The following is a 19,258-nucleotide window of genomic DNA, read 5'->3' as shown; positions in this document are numbered from 1 at the left end:
AATCATGTTGGATATCCCTTTACAAATGACATCTCTGTTCAAGGATTTTTAAAATGTATTGATCTTTTATCATACACCATGGTTAAGTGGGGTTTATCTCATGAATGCAAGGATTCTTCAACATATGCAGATCAATCAATGTGATACACCATATTAATAAACTGAAGGATAAAAATTATATGATAATCTCAATAGATGCAGAAAAAGCTTTCTATAAAATTCAACACTTATTTATGATAAAAACTCTCCAGAAAGTAGGCATAGAGGGAACCTACCTCAACATAATAAAGGCCATATATGACAAACCCACAGCCAACATCATTCTCAATGGTGAAAACTGAAAGCATTTCCTCTAAGATCAGGAACAAGAAAAGGTTGCCCACTCTCACCACTGTTATTCAACATAGTTTTGGAAGTTTTAGCCACAGAAATCAGAGAAGAAAAAGAAATAAAAGGAATCCAAATCGGAAAAGAAGAAGTAAAGCTGTCACTGTTTGCAGATGACATGACACTATACATAGAGAATCCTAAAAATGCTACCAGAAAACTAGTAGAGCTAATCAATGAATTTGGTAAAGTAGCAGGATACAAAATTAATGCACAGAAATCTCTAGCATTCTTATACACTAATGATGAAAAATCTAAGAGAAATTAAGAAAACACTCCCATTTACCATTGCAACAAAAAGAATAAAATACCTAGCAATAAACCTACCTTAGGAGACAAAAGACCTGTATGCAGAAAACTATAGGACACTGATGAAAGAAATTAAAGATGATACAACCAGATGGAGACATATACCATGTCCTTGGATTGGAAGAATCAACATTGTGAAAATGACTCTACTACCCAAAGCAATCTACAGATTCAGTGTCATCCCTATCAAGCTACCAATGGCATTTTTTTTCACAGAACTAGAACAAAAAATTTCACAATTTATATGGAAACACAAAAGACCCCAAATAGCCAGCGCAATCATGAGAAAGAAAAGCGGAGCTGGAGGAATCAGGCTCCCTGACTTCAGACTATATTACAAAGCTAAAGTAATCAAGACAGTATGGTACTGGCACAAAAACAGAAATATAGAACAAAGGAACAGGATAGAAAGCCCAGAGATAAACCCACACACATATGGTCACCTTATCGTTGATAAAGGAGGCAAGAATATACAGTGGAGAAAAGATAGCCTCTTCAATAAGTGGTCCTGGGAAAACTGGACAGCTACATGTAAAAGAATGAAATTAGAACACTCCTTAACACCATACACAAAAATAAACTCAAAATGGTTTAAAGACCTAAATGTATGGCCAGACACTACAAACTCTTAGAGGAAAACATAGGCAGAACACTCTATGACGTAAATCATAGCAAGTTCCTTTTTGACCCACCTCCTAGAGAAATGGAAATAAAAACAAAAATGAACAAATGGAATCTAATGAAACTTAAAAGCTTTTGCACAGCAAAGGAAACCATAAACAAGACGAAAAGACAAGCCTCAGAACGGGAGAAAATATTTGCAAATGAAGCAACTGACAAAGGACTAATTTCAAAAAATATACAAGCAGCTCATGCAGCTCAATAGCAAAAAAAACAAGCAACACAATCTAAAAATGGGCAGAAGACCTAAACAGACATTCCTCCAAAGAAGATATACAGATCACCAACAAACACATGAAAGGATGCTCAACACCTGTAATCATTAGAGAAATGCAAATGAAAACTACAATAAGGTATCACACATCGGTCAGAATGGCCATCGTCAAAAAATCTACAAACAGGGCTTCCCTGGTAGCGCAGTGGTTGAGAGTCCGCCTGCCGTGCAGGGGACGCGGCTTCATGTCCCAGTCCGGGAAGATCCCACATGCTGCGGAGCGGCTGGGCCTGTGAGCCATGGCCGCTGAGCCTGCGCATTGGTGCCTGTGATCCACAACGGGAGAGGCCACAACAGTGAGAGGCCCGCGTACCGCACAAAAAAAAAAAAAAAAAAAAAAAAATCTACAAACAATAAATGCTGGAAAGGGTGTGGAGAAAAGGGAACCCTCTTGCACTGTTGGTGGGAATGTAAATTTATACAGCCACCATGGAGTACAGTATGGAGGTTCCTTAAAAAACTAAAAACAGAACTATCATATATGACCCAGCAATCCCACAACTGGGCATATACCCTGAAAAAACCATAATTCAGAAAGAGTCATGTACCACAATGTTCATTGCAGCACTATTTACAATAGCCAGGACATGGAACCAACCTTAGTATCTATTGACAGATGAATGGATAAAGAAGATGTGGCACATATATACATTGGAATATTACTCAGCCATAAAAAGAAACAAAATTGAGTTATTTGTAGTGCGGTGGATGGATCTAGACTCTGTCATACAGAGTGAAGTAAGTCAGAAAGAGAAAAACAAATACCATATGCTAACATATATATGGAATCTAAAAAACAAAAATGGTTCTGATGAACCTAGGGGCAGGACAGGAATAAAGACCCAGATGTAGAGAATGGAGTTGAGGACATGGGGAGGGGGAAGGGTAAGCTGGAGCAAAGTCAGAGAGTAGCATTGACATATATACACTACCAAATGTAAAATAGATAGCCAGTGGGAAGCAGATGCATAGCACAGGGAGATAAACTCGGTGCTCTGTGACCACCTAGAGGGGTGGGATAGGGAGGGTGGGATGGAGACGCAAGAGGGTGGGGATATGGGGATATATGTATACATATAGCTGATTCACTTTGTTATACAGCAGAAACTAACACAACATTGTAAAGCAATTATACTTCAATAAAGATGTTAATAAATAAATAAATAAAATGTATTGATTTTTTTTTTTTTTTTTCTGCGGTACGCGGGCCTCTCACTGTTGCGGCCTCTCCTGTTGCGGAGCACAGGCTCCGGACGCGCAAGCTCAGCGGCCATGGCTCACGGGCCTAGCCGCTCCGCGGCATGTGGGATCCTCCCAGACCAGGGCACGAACCTGTGTCCCCTGCGTCGGCAGGCTGACTCTCAACCACTGCGCCACCAGGGAAGCCCTGTATTGGTCTTTTAAGAAAATCGCTGAGCTCACTTACATATGGATTCTGTAATGTGTAGCAGGTTTTAGATTATGCAAACACACACACCATAACTTGCATACACTTATGTTTTTAAATATTACAATAGCATTAATAGCTAATATTTATTGAGCACTTATGTGCCAGGTACTGAACTAAATTCTTTATATTGATTATGTACTTTGAATTTCAAAACCACCATAAAACGTAGGTCTTGTCATGATCTCCTTTTATGAGGTTGCTATCTTGCCCAGTGTTAGGCAATGAAAAGGTGTACAACCACAAGTCAGCTCAAGTGTTTGAGATTTCAAACTGTGCTTGTAAATACTATGCTACAAAATCCATGTAGAATCAGAGAAATTCCCCCAATATTTTGAATTAAAGTGAAACGGCGAAGGAATTTTGAGCAAACTTTCTTTTCTCAGATTAATAAGATTTTTAAGTTTACCTCTTTTATGGAAAGAAGTAGAGTAAAAAATTGGCAAATGAGAATTTTTCTAATGATAACCCTTTTCCTTCAAGTAAGCAATGACCTTTCAAGTCAATATTTACTATTATTGATTGAAATCTAAACATACAGTTAAGTTCAACTGAAAAAGGAAGTTTTGCCATATCAAAGAACTTTGATACAGATAAAGAAGAAAATGATTAATCCTGGGGGAATCAGAACTTTGCTCCTATGTTTACCTGCAGGTGAACGGCAGCAGACACTTTATCAAAGAAGAGTCATTAAAAGGAATCAGCAATTTCAGGAATCTCTTGAATCAATGCATAGCTCTCCCCTTGTTTATAAAAGCCCATTTGTCCCGTGCACACTGGCTGCGTTCTGTGCAGACATCTCACAGTACCACACATTCTCTGTTCAATAAAGCCATAAAGGCTGAACTCAAAATAGTTCAGCCATCAGGTAAGGTATTGTCCCATCTCCAAAATAAAGTCTCTTTTATTAACTTTCACTAAAAACAATAAGGCAGTCTGTGCATATGTGCATCAGAGACTGCCATAAAAGGAAAGGGCAGGGGATAATTTTCTATTATTTCTGTGTCCGTTCTTTGTGGGTTTTTTTAAGATACACTACCTTCCTCTCCTTTGCCCTTCCACACCCTAAAACATTTGCCTGTTTCATAAAACTCAGTTTAAAGAAACTTAGGTTAATTGACTCCACATGAATAGAAATGGTATGCAGGTTTCTATAATGAACATTTAGGATTGTTCATCTTCTTCACCTCTTACAGCAATTGCAAAGTGAGAGACACACCGGTCTGGAAGTCTAAGGAGCACCTGTTTCATTTACTCATGATATAACTTGAGCTGCTGCAAAAATTGCTTTTGCAAAAAAGATGAAAAATGATAAACAAGCTCCTCTTCCCAGAGCCATAGTAGCTTATCCATAACTATCACTTCATAAACAGTTTCAATCCAAGTCTCATCTTTTGGTGTCTCAGAGGAAAGCCTTGGAAACATGGTAGGAAAATGCATGCTTTGGCTCAAACTACTTGGACTTGGATCCCAACACAACCACCTACTAGCTGTGTAATCTTGAGCAAGTCACTTACCCATCCTGCGCCTTACTTTCTTATTGGGGAGTTGGGAACAATAACAGTACCTGTCTCATGAGTAGGCATTTTTTTGGGAAAAATTCAGCCATTTTTTGACTGTTCTCATGGTTATTGCGGTGATGAATTCTCTCAATACATATCAATTTATTTGAAATAGGATAGACACTATCTGATAGTTAAGACATCTCTAGATCAACCATATTTGCAATATATCCTAGCTAATTTCATCCAGCCTCAAGACTCTTTACAAATCCCTCCTATATACAGACTCTTCCATAACCAGGTCCTTGTCCAAAAGGACCTCATGCATATTCCTCCAAATTCCAAAATTACTGTAGTTGTTGCCTGGCTCGCTGTTGTGGTTTATCACCTACTGTTTTGTATTCTCAATTATACTTCTTTTTATTTATGAGTTGTCTTCCTGACAAGACTGTAAGCTACTCAAAGGTAGAAACTTTAATAGTTCTCTGATTCCTCTCTTATGCTTAGCAGCAGCAGCACCTTCTCATCATAATACCTCCTCTTATCTCTTCAGCTAAGGCAATCCCCCCAAAGGGCTGACAGCACACTCAGCAGCTGGGGTAACAAACCTTCATTTCTGATGGGGGCCTGGGTGGTACATCAGAACATCCACTATAATATTCAGGACAGTGTTAGTATAATAACCATAGAAGGTAGGGCCAGACCTTCCTGCACTTGGGCAGAGATTTTCTATCTGTCCTCTGTGAGAGTGTTGGGTGCAGATTTTCCTAGGGAGATGGATTGGGTGACCTCTGAAGGTTGACCTTATTTATTATCAGCCTACGTATGAATCAATAGCAGTTGAGAGGCTTCCTTGGGCAAATAATTATTGCCCTAATGAATCAAAATGTCAATGCTAACAAAACCTAAGTATCTGTTTGAGCACCCCTGTTCAATTACAGGTCCAAGGAATCCACCAATGATTCCCTTCCCCAAACCACACTCAAGAGAAACTGAAGAAGAGCTCGGAGCTGGCTCTAAACCTCTAAAAAACAAAACAAAACAAAATAAAAACTATAAGAAACTCTTGAGAAATAGAAGGTGGTTAGGTCTAGGGTGGGGTAGATGATGAGGCATGCTCTAAATGGGGATAGGCTGGCAGGGAATTTTCTAGTTGTGTTCTTTTCTCTTCCCAACATTCCCTGAGCAGAGATCATTGCCTTCTCTGCCATAACCACAGAGCCCTTAAGATAGTATCTTAGAAGCTCTGGAAGCTGCAGAGATAAAGAATATCAGGTCTCAGGGCAGATGAGCTGGCAAGCACCTGAGCAACCTGCTCTTCCTCAAAGCACCCTCAGCAGCTTTAGCAATGGCATCCTTGGGTAAAAGCAGTTCCTGGGAAGAGGGACCGAACTCCCAGGGTGGAAAGGATGATGCAAGGGTGACTTAATCCTGGATTTCAGCACGAGGGTCTCTTCACCACGGGTCATCTCCCCAAAATCATTTGGTATAGAACTCACCATCTTCTAACTCACTTGAGGAAATGCTAGCCAGGGTCTAATAAGCTTTTGCCCTTCTCTCCAGGTAGACACCACTAGCTGAATATATAAGCCAGGGTTCCAGCGGAAAATGGTGGCATATTCAACCTGATAATTTGAGAAAACTTTAATATTAAACTATTTATAGTTATGTAGGCAGCATATAGTGCTAGCAACAGACCTGAAAGGAGTTAAGAGATATTAGAATCACAAGGAGAAAGTTGGGATTCTGATCTTCAGTCAAGGACACAGCCAACACCATAGGGAGCAAAGTGAGAGAATAAATACACTTGACCTCACATTCTCCCCTCCCACCATTCTCCTGATGGTTCTTCCCAGTGGCTGAACCCAATAGGAAGCCAGAGGGCAAGGGAACCTGTTGATGTTGTCTGTATAGGTCAGCCGCAAGGGATACTGAGCAGGGTGGGAACAGATGGTGAGTGGATCTGGAGGGATGAACGGAAGACCTCCAGAACACAAAGTTAGCTGATGACCCCAAGGAACAAATAATGAGATATCTTACAAGGACAAACACTATGCAATGAAAACAAATACTGAAAAACTTGCACCAAAAAAGCAGAATTAATGTAACAAAGACTTTAAATGAATAAAATTCAGAGATATGGGTTTCCCTGGTGGCGCAGTGGTTGAGAGTCCGCCTGCCGATGCAGGGGGACGTGGGTTTGTGCCCCGGTCTGGGAAGATCCCACATGCCGCGGAGCGGCTGGGCCCGTGAGCCATGGCCGCTGAGCCTGCGCATCCGGAGAGCAACGGGAGAGGCCACAACAGTGAGAGGCCCACGTACCGCAAAAAAAAAAAAAAAAAAAAATTCAGAGATATAAGGAGGAATATTAGAAACATGAAGCAGAGGAAAGCAGTTATGAAAAATAGGTAACTGAACATACTGTGATGGAGAATAATACAGTAAATGGGTTTAACAGCAGAATGATTATAGTCAAAGAACAAATTAGTGAGGTGGAAGACCTTCCCACAATTTTGGGTGTCCAACCCTTCCTTGGGTCCCTTGAGTCAAAGTAAGTTGCCTCTCTGCCTAAGCTAATTCTGTCACTGGCTACCACACTAACATACTTTAACACTGCAAAGCTTATTGTGACTAATAAATGAACGTAGATTATGAAAAAGAAAATAGTACTAAGAGCTAACATTTATGGAGGACTTACTCTGTAAGTACAGCACCGTTTTAAGTGCTGTAAGTGTCTTAACACAGCCCTCAACAATCTTAGGAGGTAGGCTTATTCCCTTATTCCTATTTTACGTATGAAAAAACTGAGACACAGAAAGGCTAAGAAACTTATCCAAGGTCACACAGCTAGTAATCAGCAACGTCAATATTCTTAACCATTGTGACATGTTGCCTTATATAGAGTAAAACACTATAGGTATGTAGAGCATTATTATCATTTGGAAGAAATTAACATAAGAACTAGTGTCCATGTTACTGTTATTAAATAACTATTCTGAGATATGGGTTTGTTTTTTTTTTTTTAATCAGTATCTCATATAGAACCTTTCAAAAACTATTCGTGACATTTGGTACTTCTAACCTATGATTTCAGTTCTCTGACTTTAAATACTTCTATTACCTGAATCCAAATTAACTTTTACCGTGGCCCCAGTTTTTAGGGATGATTGCTATCGGTATTTTGGCTTATACAGCTACAGAGCCACATACAGTGTCTGTCTCTCTGTTATGCTCCCAAAGGAAGAAATGCTCATATTCTGATGTTTTATTATCAGGAAAGTCAGTAAACGATCTACACAGAGTTCACACGATATTCATAGAATGTGATCACATCATCTGAAATACATTCAGAGTCTCACTATTGAAGCTGTAAATCAAAAGCACAACACTTGTGCTGCCTGGTTCTCCTTGCAAGAGTATCTCTAAATTCATGTTAAACATATAAACGACTTTCTCAAGATTAGCAAATCAGATTCTGGTGAATCCCAATGCTTATCGAATTTATGCCCAGCAGAGGTTGGAAAGTTGCAAATTAAGTTTTCCACCCCTTCCTCTTAGCCCTCCCTGCAGAAGAATGAAGGACGCGTCAACTTTTTGTTAAAGGAACTACTCAAGGGAGAGAGGCTTTTTCCTTCAGGCTATTCACTCCGTGGTGTCTGGTTTCCTACAGAGTGCTAAGTATTGGTGGAAATCTGTTAGATGGAGTTTGTGCATTGGGCATCCTTGTACAAGGAACAGGAAATGAAATTACCACGTCATTTCACATAAATATCAAGTTGTCACCAAGAAGGCAACAACCTGTGCCAACATTAGATGTGAACTAGTGACTCCTAAGGAGCATGATGGCTTTCAATTTAAGAAAGGTTATGAGATGGGTGAGGAAACCAAGATGGCCAGAAAATACTCGTTTCTCTTGCAGTATAATATCTGAAATTTCATGGTTGGAGTTTCACTCCTTAGTTTCATATTTTGATGGGTTATTGAATTGCAATTAATCTAAGGAGAGGAGACATTTAAAATATTTTCAATTCTTTATTATCTTATTGGGAATGAGTTGCAGATCCTATGCTGTATGTTTTAGAAATGGAAATAAAGAATAAGAATGTACCTCTGGAAGGAGCGATGAGGGACAGGAGCTTAGAACACACCTAGTGTTGTCCAACTCCTGTCTTGCACTGCTATGTCTGACTGGTCAGTGTCTCACTGGGTCACTCAGTCACTGAACCAATGGGGAATCGGAGGGGCCCGGCCACCCCACAGGAGTAATTGGGACGAATTCTTCCATAAAGAGGAAATCACAGTAGGCCTCAAGTCAAGTGAAAAGGGAAAGGGAGCCCCTGATGACATTGTGTTGTACTTGGTAACAACCAGTTAGATCATGAGCCAACACGTTTGAGCAGCCATAATGAAGTAACTGCTCTGGGCAAAGTTCTACTTGAAGGTGGTGAAGAAAGAAGAATGGAATTAAATAGAAATAGAAGAACTGGTTGCCCTCGTCCTTTGAAAATCCAGGAAGAAAAATCATATAGACACACAAAACAAGGAACAGAAATTCAAAGCAACATGTCTGCTACTTCAAATTGGTAGAACAAAGGCAAAGAGTATGTAAGTGAAAGTTGGATCTGAGCAAGATTGATCAGAGAGCACTTCCTGCAGAAAAGCTCCAAGCCTCACCAAAAGGTAACGTCAGACATAAGGCAGCAGGGAAGAGGTCATTCCCAGGTGTTTTTATTTCTTAATAACTGCCCAATATGTACAAATGAGAGTAGACATTGGTTACATGGGCCTCTGGGTTTCAATTATACTGTTATAATACAGGCAGTTCTTCAATGAAACAAGCCCCCCACTGTCACTAAAACTACTAATGTAACTATGGATTGCAGCTATGCAAGGTTTTCCTAAGTCTACCTACCTCTGTAATCTCATAATACCTCATATGTATCCCTTCCATTGTACTTGCAGTATTATAATAATCTGTTTATGGCTGTTTCTCTTAAGAGTTTGAAAGTTCCTCAAGTGCTAGGATCATGTCTTCTTCATCCTAGTAACCCCAATACCTGACATAAGGTAAGGTACATAGTTGGCACTCGATAATACTTATTTATTCAATCAATATTAACCGAGCACTTACCTTATGTCAGGTGGCATAGAGAGGTGAACAAGATCAATGGCATTCTTGCTCTGATGGTACATATATGCAAAGCCTGACAGTGAGAGGGTAAATGGATGAAGAAGTAAAGGTTTCCATATGCAGGTGCTGTAGATGTTGCTCTGTAAGGCCTTTCTTACTTCTTGAAAGAGATAAAACTCTTTGGTTGAAAACTTGTCTTTGTCTTACCAATAAGTGTGTCCACAGAGGTCCAAGGCTTCCCCCTAGAGCAGAAAGCTTTGTTGTTGGAAGGTCAGAAGAAGACTGTCATGGGTAGATGGCCTGGCAGGGTGAGAGGGTGCAGGATAACCAGGCCTCCAGGACCTGAGCACCAAGAGGGCTGCTTATCAGTCTTTTTTTTTTTAATAACTTTTTTTAAATTAATTAATTTATTTTTGGCTGCATTGGGTCTTTGTTGCTGTGCGTGGGCTTTCTCTAACTGTGGACAGCGGGGGCTACTCTTCGTTGCAGTGCACGGGCTCCTCATTGCAGTGGCTTCTCTTGTTGCGGAGCACGGGCTCTAGGCACTTGGGCTTCAATAGTTGTGGTGCTTGGGCCCAGTAGTTGTGGCTCGCGTGCTCTAGAGCACAGGCTCAGTAGTTGTGGCGCACGGGCTTAGTTGCTCTGTGGCATGTGGGATCTTCCCGGACCAGGGCTCGAACCCGTGTTCCCTGCATTGGCAGGCGGATTCTTAACCACTGCGCCACCAGGGAAGTCCCTGCTTTATCAGTCTTAAGTGGGATTTGTCTATACAGTATTTTGCCTACGCTGTCTCTACTTTTCCTAGTTCCAGATTCAGTCAGCTCATCAATCCTATTTACAAAATGTCTACTACTCATTTATGTGCTGTTTCTCTCAAGAATCTCATGCTGTGAATTTCTAGCTAAGTCTAACGTTTCTGTTTTTACTCTCTGAAGACAGTCCTAATAAAATTTTTTCCCCGCAGCTTGGAAAATAAAGTTTGCCATCCAAATAACTTTTGCTTGCTATTATCATCTAATCCTGAGCAGCCCTGAAGTTTTTCTAAAAAGAATTTTAATAGGAAAGTAAAGCATGTCTTAAATTTATAAAATAAAATAATGACAGTTAACAATTGACTTATCATAAAATAATGGATTTTGCATTTGTCATAATTGAGTGGTGACAGACATTCCAGTCTCTAAAGATGCAGAGTTTTAAAATAGAAATCACTAAATTCTGTATAGCATTTTATAAATTAACTCTTGCTTCTAAAAACCAACCCACAAAGTATTTACTACGTGACTAATGATGAAACTTTAAGGAACTTTTTTTCTTCTTTTCCCAACTTTATTTCACGAAAAATTTCAAGTAAAGTTGAAAAAGAGTAGAGTATATACTCAGATGCCCCCCACTTAGACTGAACCATTGTTTTGCTAACTTTGCTTTATTTATACATATATAAAAATATTTCTCTCTTGTTGAACCATTTGAAAATAAGTTGCAAACATCATAAATTTTATCCTTAAATATTTCAGAATTCGTCAATTTAAAATAATATTCTTCTTTTATAGCCATAATATCATTTTCACCCTAAGAAAATTAGAAATTCTTCCCTAATATTGTCTAATATTTAGACCACATCTAAATTTCCTCAGTTGTCCCATAAAATGTATTTTTTTGTTTTTTTATTAAGATATAATTCACATACCATAAAATTAACCATTTCAAAGTGTACTTTTTAGTGGTATTATTATATACCATTATCACTATCTAATTCTAGAATATTTTCATCCCCTCAGGGAAATCCCTTACCCATTAGCAGTCACTCTTCTTGCTCTCCTCCCTCCAGCCCTGCCAACTATTCATCTTTCTGTTTCTATGGATTTGCTTATTCTGGACATTTCATACGAGTAGAACCATACAATATGTGTGTGGCCTTTATGTCTGGCTTCTTTCACTTAGCACAATGATTTTAAGGTTCATCTATGTTGTAGAATGTATCAGCACTCTATTTCTTTTCATAGCTTAATAATTCATAGCTGAAAAATAAAACTCCATTGTGAGGATATACATCTTGTTTATCCATTCGTCAGTGGACTGGACATTTGGGTTGGTTCTACTTTTCAGCTTTTATGAATAATGTTGCTATGAACATTAATGTACGAATTTTTTGTGTGGACATATGCTTTCAGTTCCTTTGAGTCTATATCTAGGAATGTAATTGTTGGGACATATGGTAACTCTAAGTTTAATATTTTCAGAAACTTCCAAACTGTTTCCAAAGCAGCTGAACCATTTCACGTACCCACTTGTAATACATGAGGGTTCCAGTTTCTCCACATCTTCATCAACACTTATGACTGTCCATCTTTTTTTTTTTTTTAACATCTTTATTGGGGTATAATTGCTTTACAATGGTGTGTTAGTTTCTGCTTTATAACAAAGTGAATCAGTTATTGTCCATCTTTTTTATCATAGCCATCCTAACATGTGTGAAATGGTACTCATTGTGGTTTTGATGTACATTTACCTAATAACAATGATGCTGAGAACCTTTTCACGTAATTATTGACCACTTAAATAGATTCTAGGAACACTATCTATTCAAATTTTTTGCTCATTTTAAAATTAGGTTGTCTTTTGTTGTTGAGTTATAAATGTTTATTCTGGATATCAAACTTTTATCAGATATATGATCGGCAAATATTTTCTCCCATTCTGTGGTTGAACTTTCACTTTCTTGATGCTATCCTTTCAAGCACAAAAGTTCTCATCCTTGATGATGTTCAATCTATTTTGTCTTTTGTTACTTGTTTTTTGGTGCCATTTCTAAGAAACAATTGCCTAATCCAAGGTCACAAAGATTTACCTCTAAGTTTTCTTCTAAGAGTTTCATAGTTTTTGCTCTTACATTTAGGTCTATGATTAATTTTGAATTAAAATTTGTATATGGTGTGAAGTAGGGATATGACTTCATTTTTTTGTACATGGATATCCAGTTGTCCTAGCATTATTTGTTGAAAAGACTATTCTTCCCCATTGAATTCTCTTTCACCCTTGTCAAAAATTAGGTGACCATAAATGTATGGGTTGTTTTTGGTCTCTCAATTCTGTTCCATTGCTCTATATGTCTAAACATATGCTAATTTTATGCTAGTCTTGACTATTGTAGCTTTGTAGTAAGTTTTGCAATTGTTGCATGTGTCCTCCAACTTTGCTCTTCTTTCTCAAGATTGTTTTGGCTATTCTGGGTTCCCTGCATTTCCATATGAATTTTAATATCAGCTTGTCAATTTCTGCAAAAAAGACAGCTATGGTTTTGATACAGATTGTGTTTAGTATTTTTAAAACTTACAAAGAAAGTGATAGCCAATATGCTTTTCTAAGCAAAGAGGCTTTTTAAGGACAATCACTTTTGACTATTTTAATTGTTTCAAAGGACTAAATGCATGTATTTATTCTCATTTTTAAATAACTTCATTCATTTTGAAAAAAAATTACATTAAATACATGCAAAACTGAATTTCAAAGGGTGTTCATGAATAAAGATGTGTGCTGCCGAGTAATCTACAGCACTCTTACCAAGAACTAGTGCTCTTTAATCAGCAACTCTTCTTAAAAAAAAGATAATTTTGCAAGGGATTTTTTTTTCTTTTGAAGAAATCTGATTGCTAATTATTAAAGAGAGTACTACATAACTCCAAACAACTAAGTGAGGAACAGATTGAAAGATGAATTTTCAGAGAATGAAAATTCAAAAAGCAACCACCACATTTCAATCTGTTGGTATAAGCTCTTAAAATGCTACTTCATAGAAGACTGATTGCCTAGGAGTTCAGTTAGCAACACTGTCAAAGAAAAAGATTTAAAAATGCTTCCCCTTACGAGTTTGGTGCCAAACTCGTGCAATTGATTTTTTCACTGCTCTTTATCTTCCTCAATGCCTCCTCATCACTTACCCCACCTTCTCTTCACTGAGTGCTTCCTTTTGGGGGGAATTTCAGGTATTGATTTTTTTTTTTTTTTTTTTTTTGCGGTACGCGGGCCTCTCACTGCTGTGGCCTCTCCCATTGTGGAGCACAGGCTCCAGATGCGCAGGCTCAGCGGCCATGGCTCACGGGCCCAGTCGCTCCGCGGCATGTGGGATCTTCCCGGACCGGGGCACGAACCCGTGTCCCCTGCATCGGCAGGTGGACTCTCAACCACTGCGCCACCAGGGAAGCCCAGGTATTGATTTTTTAAAGTATGTTAAAATAAAATTAAAATACATTATTGCTTAAATCATTTATTTTCTTACATCCAGGTCACTGATGACCCATTCTACACCAAGCTCTTGAGTTACATCCTGGAAAAGTAGCAAGGACCTGGCTGGGGAGTGTATGGATCAATTCAGGTGGGTGTGCACATGAATATCAAGGTAGGATGCTATTCACCCTCCACTGACTATACAACAAGACAGACTTAGGTGTAAAATTTCCTAATAATAAAAATGTTTTGGTACTTCTAAGACAAATTCATCTTCAATAGGACTTAAGCTTGATTAGACAAATTAATTTTTTTCTATGTCAAATACTATGTAATAGAAGAAATAATACTCAAATATATATGTCATAACTGAATTTTGCCAGCTGCAAAATTTCATAGAAGATAGCTTCTTCATGGATTATATGAGGCAAATTTTAATGTCAAAGTGGCAATTTTCAATCACTCAGTTTGCTTCTGAGTTACCTACCTTCTGTCAGAAAGTCTGTTCAGAGAAGGAAATTCATCTTAATACAACTAAACAGGAAATGTACATAGTGAGGTAAATCTAATAAGAAAACTCAAGTAGCATATTCCAAAGCAAATACAAGTGATATTTTTCTTACCGAGTATTTTTTTTTTTTCTGCGGTACGCGGGCCTCTCACTGTTGCGGCCTCTCCCGTTGCGGAGCACAGGCTCCGGACGCGCAGGCTCAGCGGCCATGGCTCACGGGCCCAGCCACTCCGCGGCATGTGGGATCTTCCCGGACCGGGGCACGAACCCGTGTCCCCTGCATCGGCAGGCGGACTCTCAACTACTGTGCCACCAGGGAAGCCCCTTACCTAGTATTTTTAATTCTCTGATCCACTAGCCTCCATGTATTATCCTAAATTACCAAAAGTTGAACATATGTAGATTTAATGTGTTTGGGCTTCAAAAGGTGATGTGTTAAGTCAAATACCCACTCACACAAAGATACATTCACCCTCACTAGTTTTACTGAAAGGTTTAACCTGCCAGTTGGGTGCAGTTTCTGAGAATGTCTTTGCTTAGTCTGGTTTGAAACAACTCAAGCCTGGGCTCTCCTTGCTTCAAAATCCTTGTAGAAAATTACTGCAATAAAGTATAATTTTCCAAAGAATTGGAATTATAATGCTTCCATATTTTTAACTTGTAATTTGGTATTATTAAAGAATGTACTCTATGAAAGTAGCTTTGAAATTATTTTTTTACTCTGACACATATAAAAAAATACATTTTACATTGCAAATCAGTACACACAGGAGTATGTGTATGTGTGTACATGTGTGTGCGTGCAACAACAGAAGTTTTATGAAACAATACTTGCCCTTACTACATGCAGTGCATTCTGATATTTTCTGTTCTATTTCTTTAATTTTGTAAAAATGCTGAGTAATCCACCCAACTGATTTCACAATTCAGTAACAGACCCCAACCTTCAGTTTGATAAACACTGTTTAGAGAAAGACAGTCTTATCACATCAAAGTAATCCAAGAATCGAACCTCAGTTTGTTACCTGATAATCCCAGCTTTGACTCAGCTGCTACCCCACTCTGAGTAACAGAGATGGCTTCTATTCTTCCCTGTTTTCTTTCTTCTGTAATGGTCTCAGATGCCACATACTGCAGGCAAATACAAACATGCCAAGAGATAAGACTAAGCAATCATGTAGCATCAGTCGCAGAGTTTAAAAAAAATCTCTCATCTTGAACATAAAAATCTATAAAATTGGTGATTATGTAGTCAGCAATCAAGAGAAGGGCAAATATTGAAGGAGAAATAGTCCCACGAAAGCAGAACACATATAACATTCTACAGTCTGCCTCCCTCTAGACTAATTTTTTATCCTCTGTCCTTCCTACTGTCAAATTTTTTGCTCAGTAGGTAGAATACGGTCGCCTCCTTTGCCCTAATGTCTGCTTTCTTTTCCAGAAAGTTGCTTTTTTCTCAGACTCATGGCACCCTTCCATGCAGTCTCTCTCCATCCTTCTCTAGCATCCTCTGAATAATGGAGGCTCTTTTATTCAATCCAGGGCACTAGCTCTCACTTGACTCCTCACCCACTAATCAATCACTCATTGCCCAAGGATTCCCAGTAAACTCTGGCTCCCCTTCCTCCCTGACAGAACATCTTTTCAGCTTTCATCAAACAAAGGCACATGACTACATAGCCAACCTAGATAAGAACAACACAAAACAAAAGAGGGGTTTAAAACTTTTTTACTTCATTACAGACAACGTCGTTGTCTATTGGGTAGATATTAGCCACTGTATCTACCCAGCATAAGATAAAGATTTGATTTGATATACCCAGGGGCTAGGTGGAATTGATTTAGCCATAGGGAATTCTCTGCCCCAGCCCTGGCCAGAGAAAAATTCCCTTTAGTGATCTTGGCCTTTCTGTTTAACTGCACATATCTCCTTGCTAGTGGGGCTGTGTCACTGTAAATCTTCCATCTCATCACTTGTGGTTATTGTTAATTATTTGTACTTTTCCTTCAGTGACTCTCTTATTACTCATATGACCAAACTAAATACAAATTAAACTTGTAACCTAGAGTGGAGTAGAACTAGACCAGCAACTTTCTGTCCAAAAACGTTGTTTCAGCATCTGCCATCTCATCTTTTTGGAAGTCATATTTTATATCATCCCATCTAAAAAAGATGGACTAGATAACATTTAATATCAGGTGACAAAGCTCAACAGAGAAATAACCTGCTTGACTCTTTTTACTTTATTGTTTTTCCCTGATTTTAACTAACAGATACCTACATATATATTTTTTCCCCAATATTATATAAAGGTATAAAGATAAAAGTGAGAATCAACCATCATTCCACCACCTAGAATAACCACCGACAACACTTTGGTACATATCCATGGAGATGTTATTCTCATAAATATGTCACATACACATTAATGCAATATTTAATATTTTAGAGAATCTCAAAAGCAGTTCCTTTTGGGTGGTTGGACGAGGCATAATTTTTTTCTACTTCTTTACCTCTTTCTATGCTTTGCACATTTTAAAATAATGTCCATGCATTGGTTGCAAATCACAATAAAAGAAAGTAAAAAACTGAAAAGACCAAGCGAGGGGCTACCATGAGGAGAGATGTCATGTGGCCAGATGGAGGTTGGGGCAGGCAGGGCACAGGCATGGGAAAGGCGTGCAGGTGGGACTGGGGACGGGTGTGCAGAGGAAGGAAGCCCCAGCTGATCACACCTAATTCTCAGTTCCTGCTGTTGTTCTCTCAGAACTTTCACACTTGGGCACCTTCACAGTCACTTGCACATATGTTTATATTTCCCAGGACTTCACTAAGAGCTGATAAAAAGAAAATTACCTAGATCTTTTGCCAATGTCAAAAAGTGAGGAATAATTTATATGTTTCCCCTTAACTTCTGCTGTTTGGATCATTATGAAAAACTTTGCTCATAGATAGGATGTAGCTGACAGGAAAGATGTGATGATTATCTGTGCTCTCTCCATCAGGCTTGGAGTGGAGGAAGTGCACACATCTCTGCAGGCCCGGACTGACTCCCCATAGGCCACTATTGCCATGCAACTCTATTAAATTACACTCCTTCACCAATCCCAGGAAAACTCCCCCTCTTTCCCTAATGAAGCATCTATCACCCTTTCCACACTGAATCTACAGCCCACTCCCTCTCCTGCACCTTCATATCTCAGCCCCATCCATCTCTTCCCTTTGTTTTACTCTAGGAGGGAGGCATGTTATATATTGCTTGTGTAATGCTTTAATCATGGATTATGGGTTGCTTTACAGCTCCCCGAATGCCTTGGCAAAGTCTCTATATAAATAAAAGTATTATTATTAAAGTCAATTAATCAGAGGCACAATTCACTTTTCAGTGTCTGAAACCTTACTGATGCAGAAAAGGCTTCTTGTTCACCTCCAGTGAAACAACATTTTTGGGAATCAGTAATATAGAACATGGGACTACAGAGGTCCTTAATTAGATTGTGCTTTGCACATACATATGGATGCATTTCTTTTTGTTGACCTGTTAAGGATCAGTGATTGATCAGCAGTGAAATAAGACACGCTACTGAGTAATTATGTTTAGGAAGTGCTAGTGAGGCTTGTCACATAATTTGCAAGCTATTTTAATTCATACTCAGCAGAAGAAAGGAGAAGCAGCTCCATGTATAATAAGAAATCTCTCACCCACCTCAATTTCTTTTGATAGATTCTCTGTCTGGAGTAGCTAATTCTTTTTTCTTTTTTAATTTTAGTAAACTTTTTATTGAAGCATACATATACATACAGAAAAGTGCACAAATCATAAGTGAACAGCTTACTAAATTTCACAATGGAAACACAAAAAAAGTACTACTCAGCTTGCCGTGGGAAGTGGCCTCAGTTCCGCCGGGGGCAGCAGTTCCACCATCAAATACACCCCCGACTCCTCCTCCAGCAGGAAGAGCTATAAGCACTGAAGCCCTGCCTTTGCCTTGGTTCCACAATGTCTCAGGCCCCCTCTCAGCTGCATTGCCCTCTCCTCCAGTTCCTTCTTCTCTCCTGCTTCCTACTTCTTTTACTCCTTGAGTTAGAACTGAAGTTGCTGAGAGCCCTCATCTCCTCTCTGCCAACACCTATTCCACCTGAGCTTCCATTGCTCACTCTCAGAAGGTCACCGCCTGGGTCCTACGCCACAACGGGGCAACTCCCCCTTGCTTTCCACTGGCCTAGGAATTCTCCATCATACAGGCGCTGGGTCCTCCCTTGCAGTGATCATGAAAGTACAAGTGGCTAGTTCTGTGATGTACAGGGTCTGTATCCCTGTGATGTTTCCTCTGCTCTTTGCCGCTACGATTGCTGAAGGAAGACAGCGGGGCTCCAGGCGGATGGCCTTCAGTCCCACCAGGGCTCAGTAGGTAGATTAAAAGACTTCTCAGACATCTATCTTGATACCGATTTTAAATTTTAAAATTATCTAGGGACTGGAAGACAGAGTAGGACGGCACAGTAGTGGTATTTGGGCAAGTTATTCTGAGGGCCTCCCTGGTGGTTTCTGGGTAGGGTCCTGCCTTTTTAGTTCATTCCATCCCTCCTCCCTTTCCTAGTTTTTCCACTCCCTGGCCTCCTTAACTTTCACCTCCTCTCAACTCTCCTCCTTCCCTCTTTCTTGGTCTCCCTCCCATCAGAATCTGGAGGATCTTCACCCACATCTGCTCTGGATCTTTCTCTCCTGACTTTACCCTTGCTTCCAGGCTGAGCGGAGACAAAAGACTGGAGCCTCAGCGCTCTTGAGGC

General features: G+C 39.3%; 1 protein-coding gene across 1 annotated transcript in view; it reads right to left on the bottom strand.

Annotated features, from left to right (window-relative positions):
- ORC5 (origin recognition complex subunit 5) overlaps positions 1–19,258 on the bottom strand; it is a 176,532-nt gene that overhangs the window by 61,251 nt on the left and 96,023 nt on the right. The window contains exon 13 of the mRNA XM_073810186.1: positions 15,492–15,597. Coding sequence (XP_073666287.1) covers positions 15,492–15,597 — 106 coding nt within the window. The remainder of the gene's footprint in view (positions 1–15,491; positions 15,598–19,258) is intronic.

This window comes from Tursiops truncatus, chromosome 9 (genome assembly GCF_011762595.2).
Source record: "Tursiops truncatus isolate mTurTru1 chromosome 9, mTurTru1.mat.Y, whole genome shotgun sequence".
Taxonomy (NCBI): Eukaryota; Metazoa; Chordata; class Mammalia; order Artiodactyla; family Delphinidae; genus Tursiops; species Tursiops truncatus.
The sequence above is the reverse complement of the archived record's forward strand: the minus strand, read 5'-3'. Positions and strand labels throughout refer to the sequence as shown.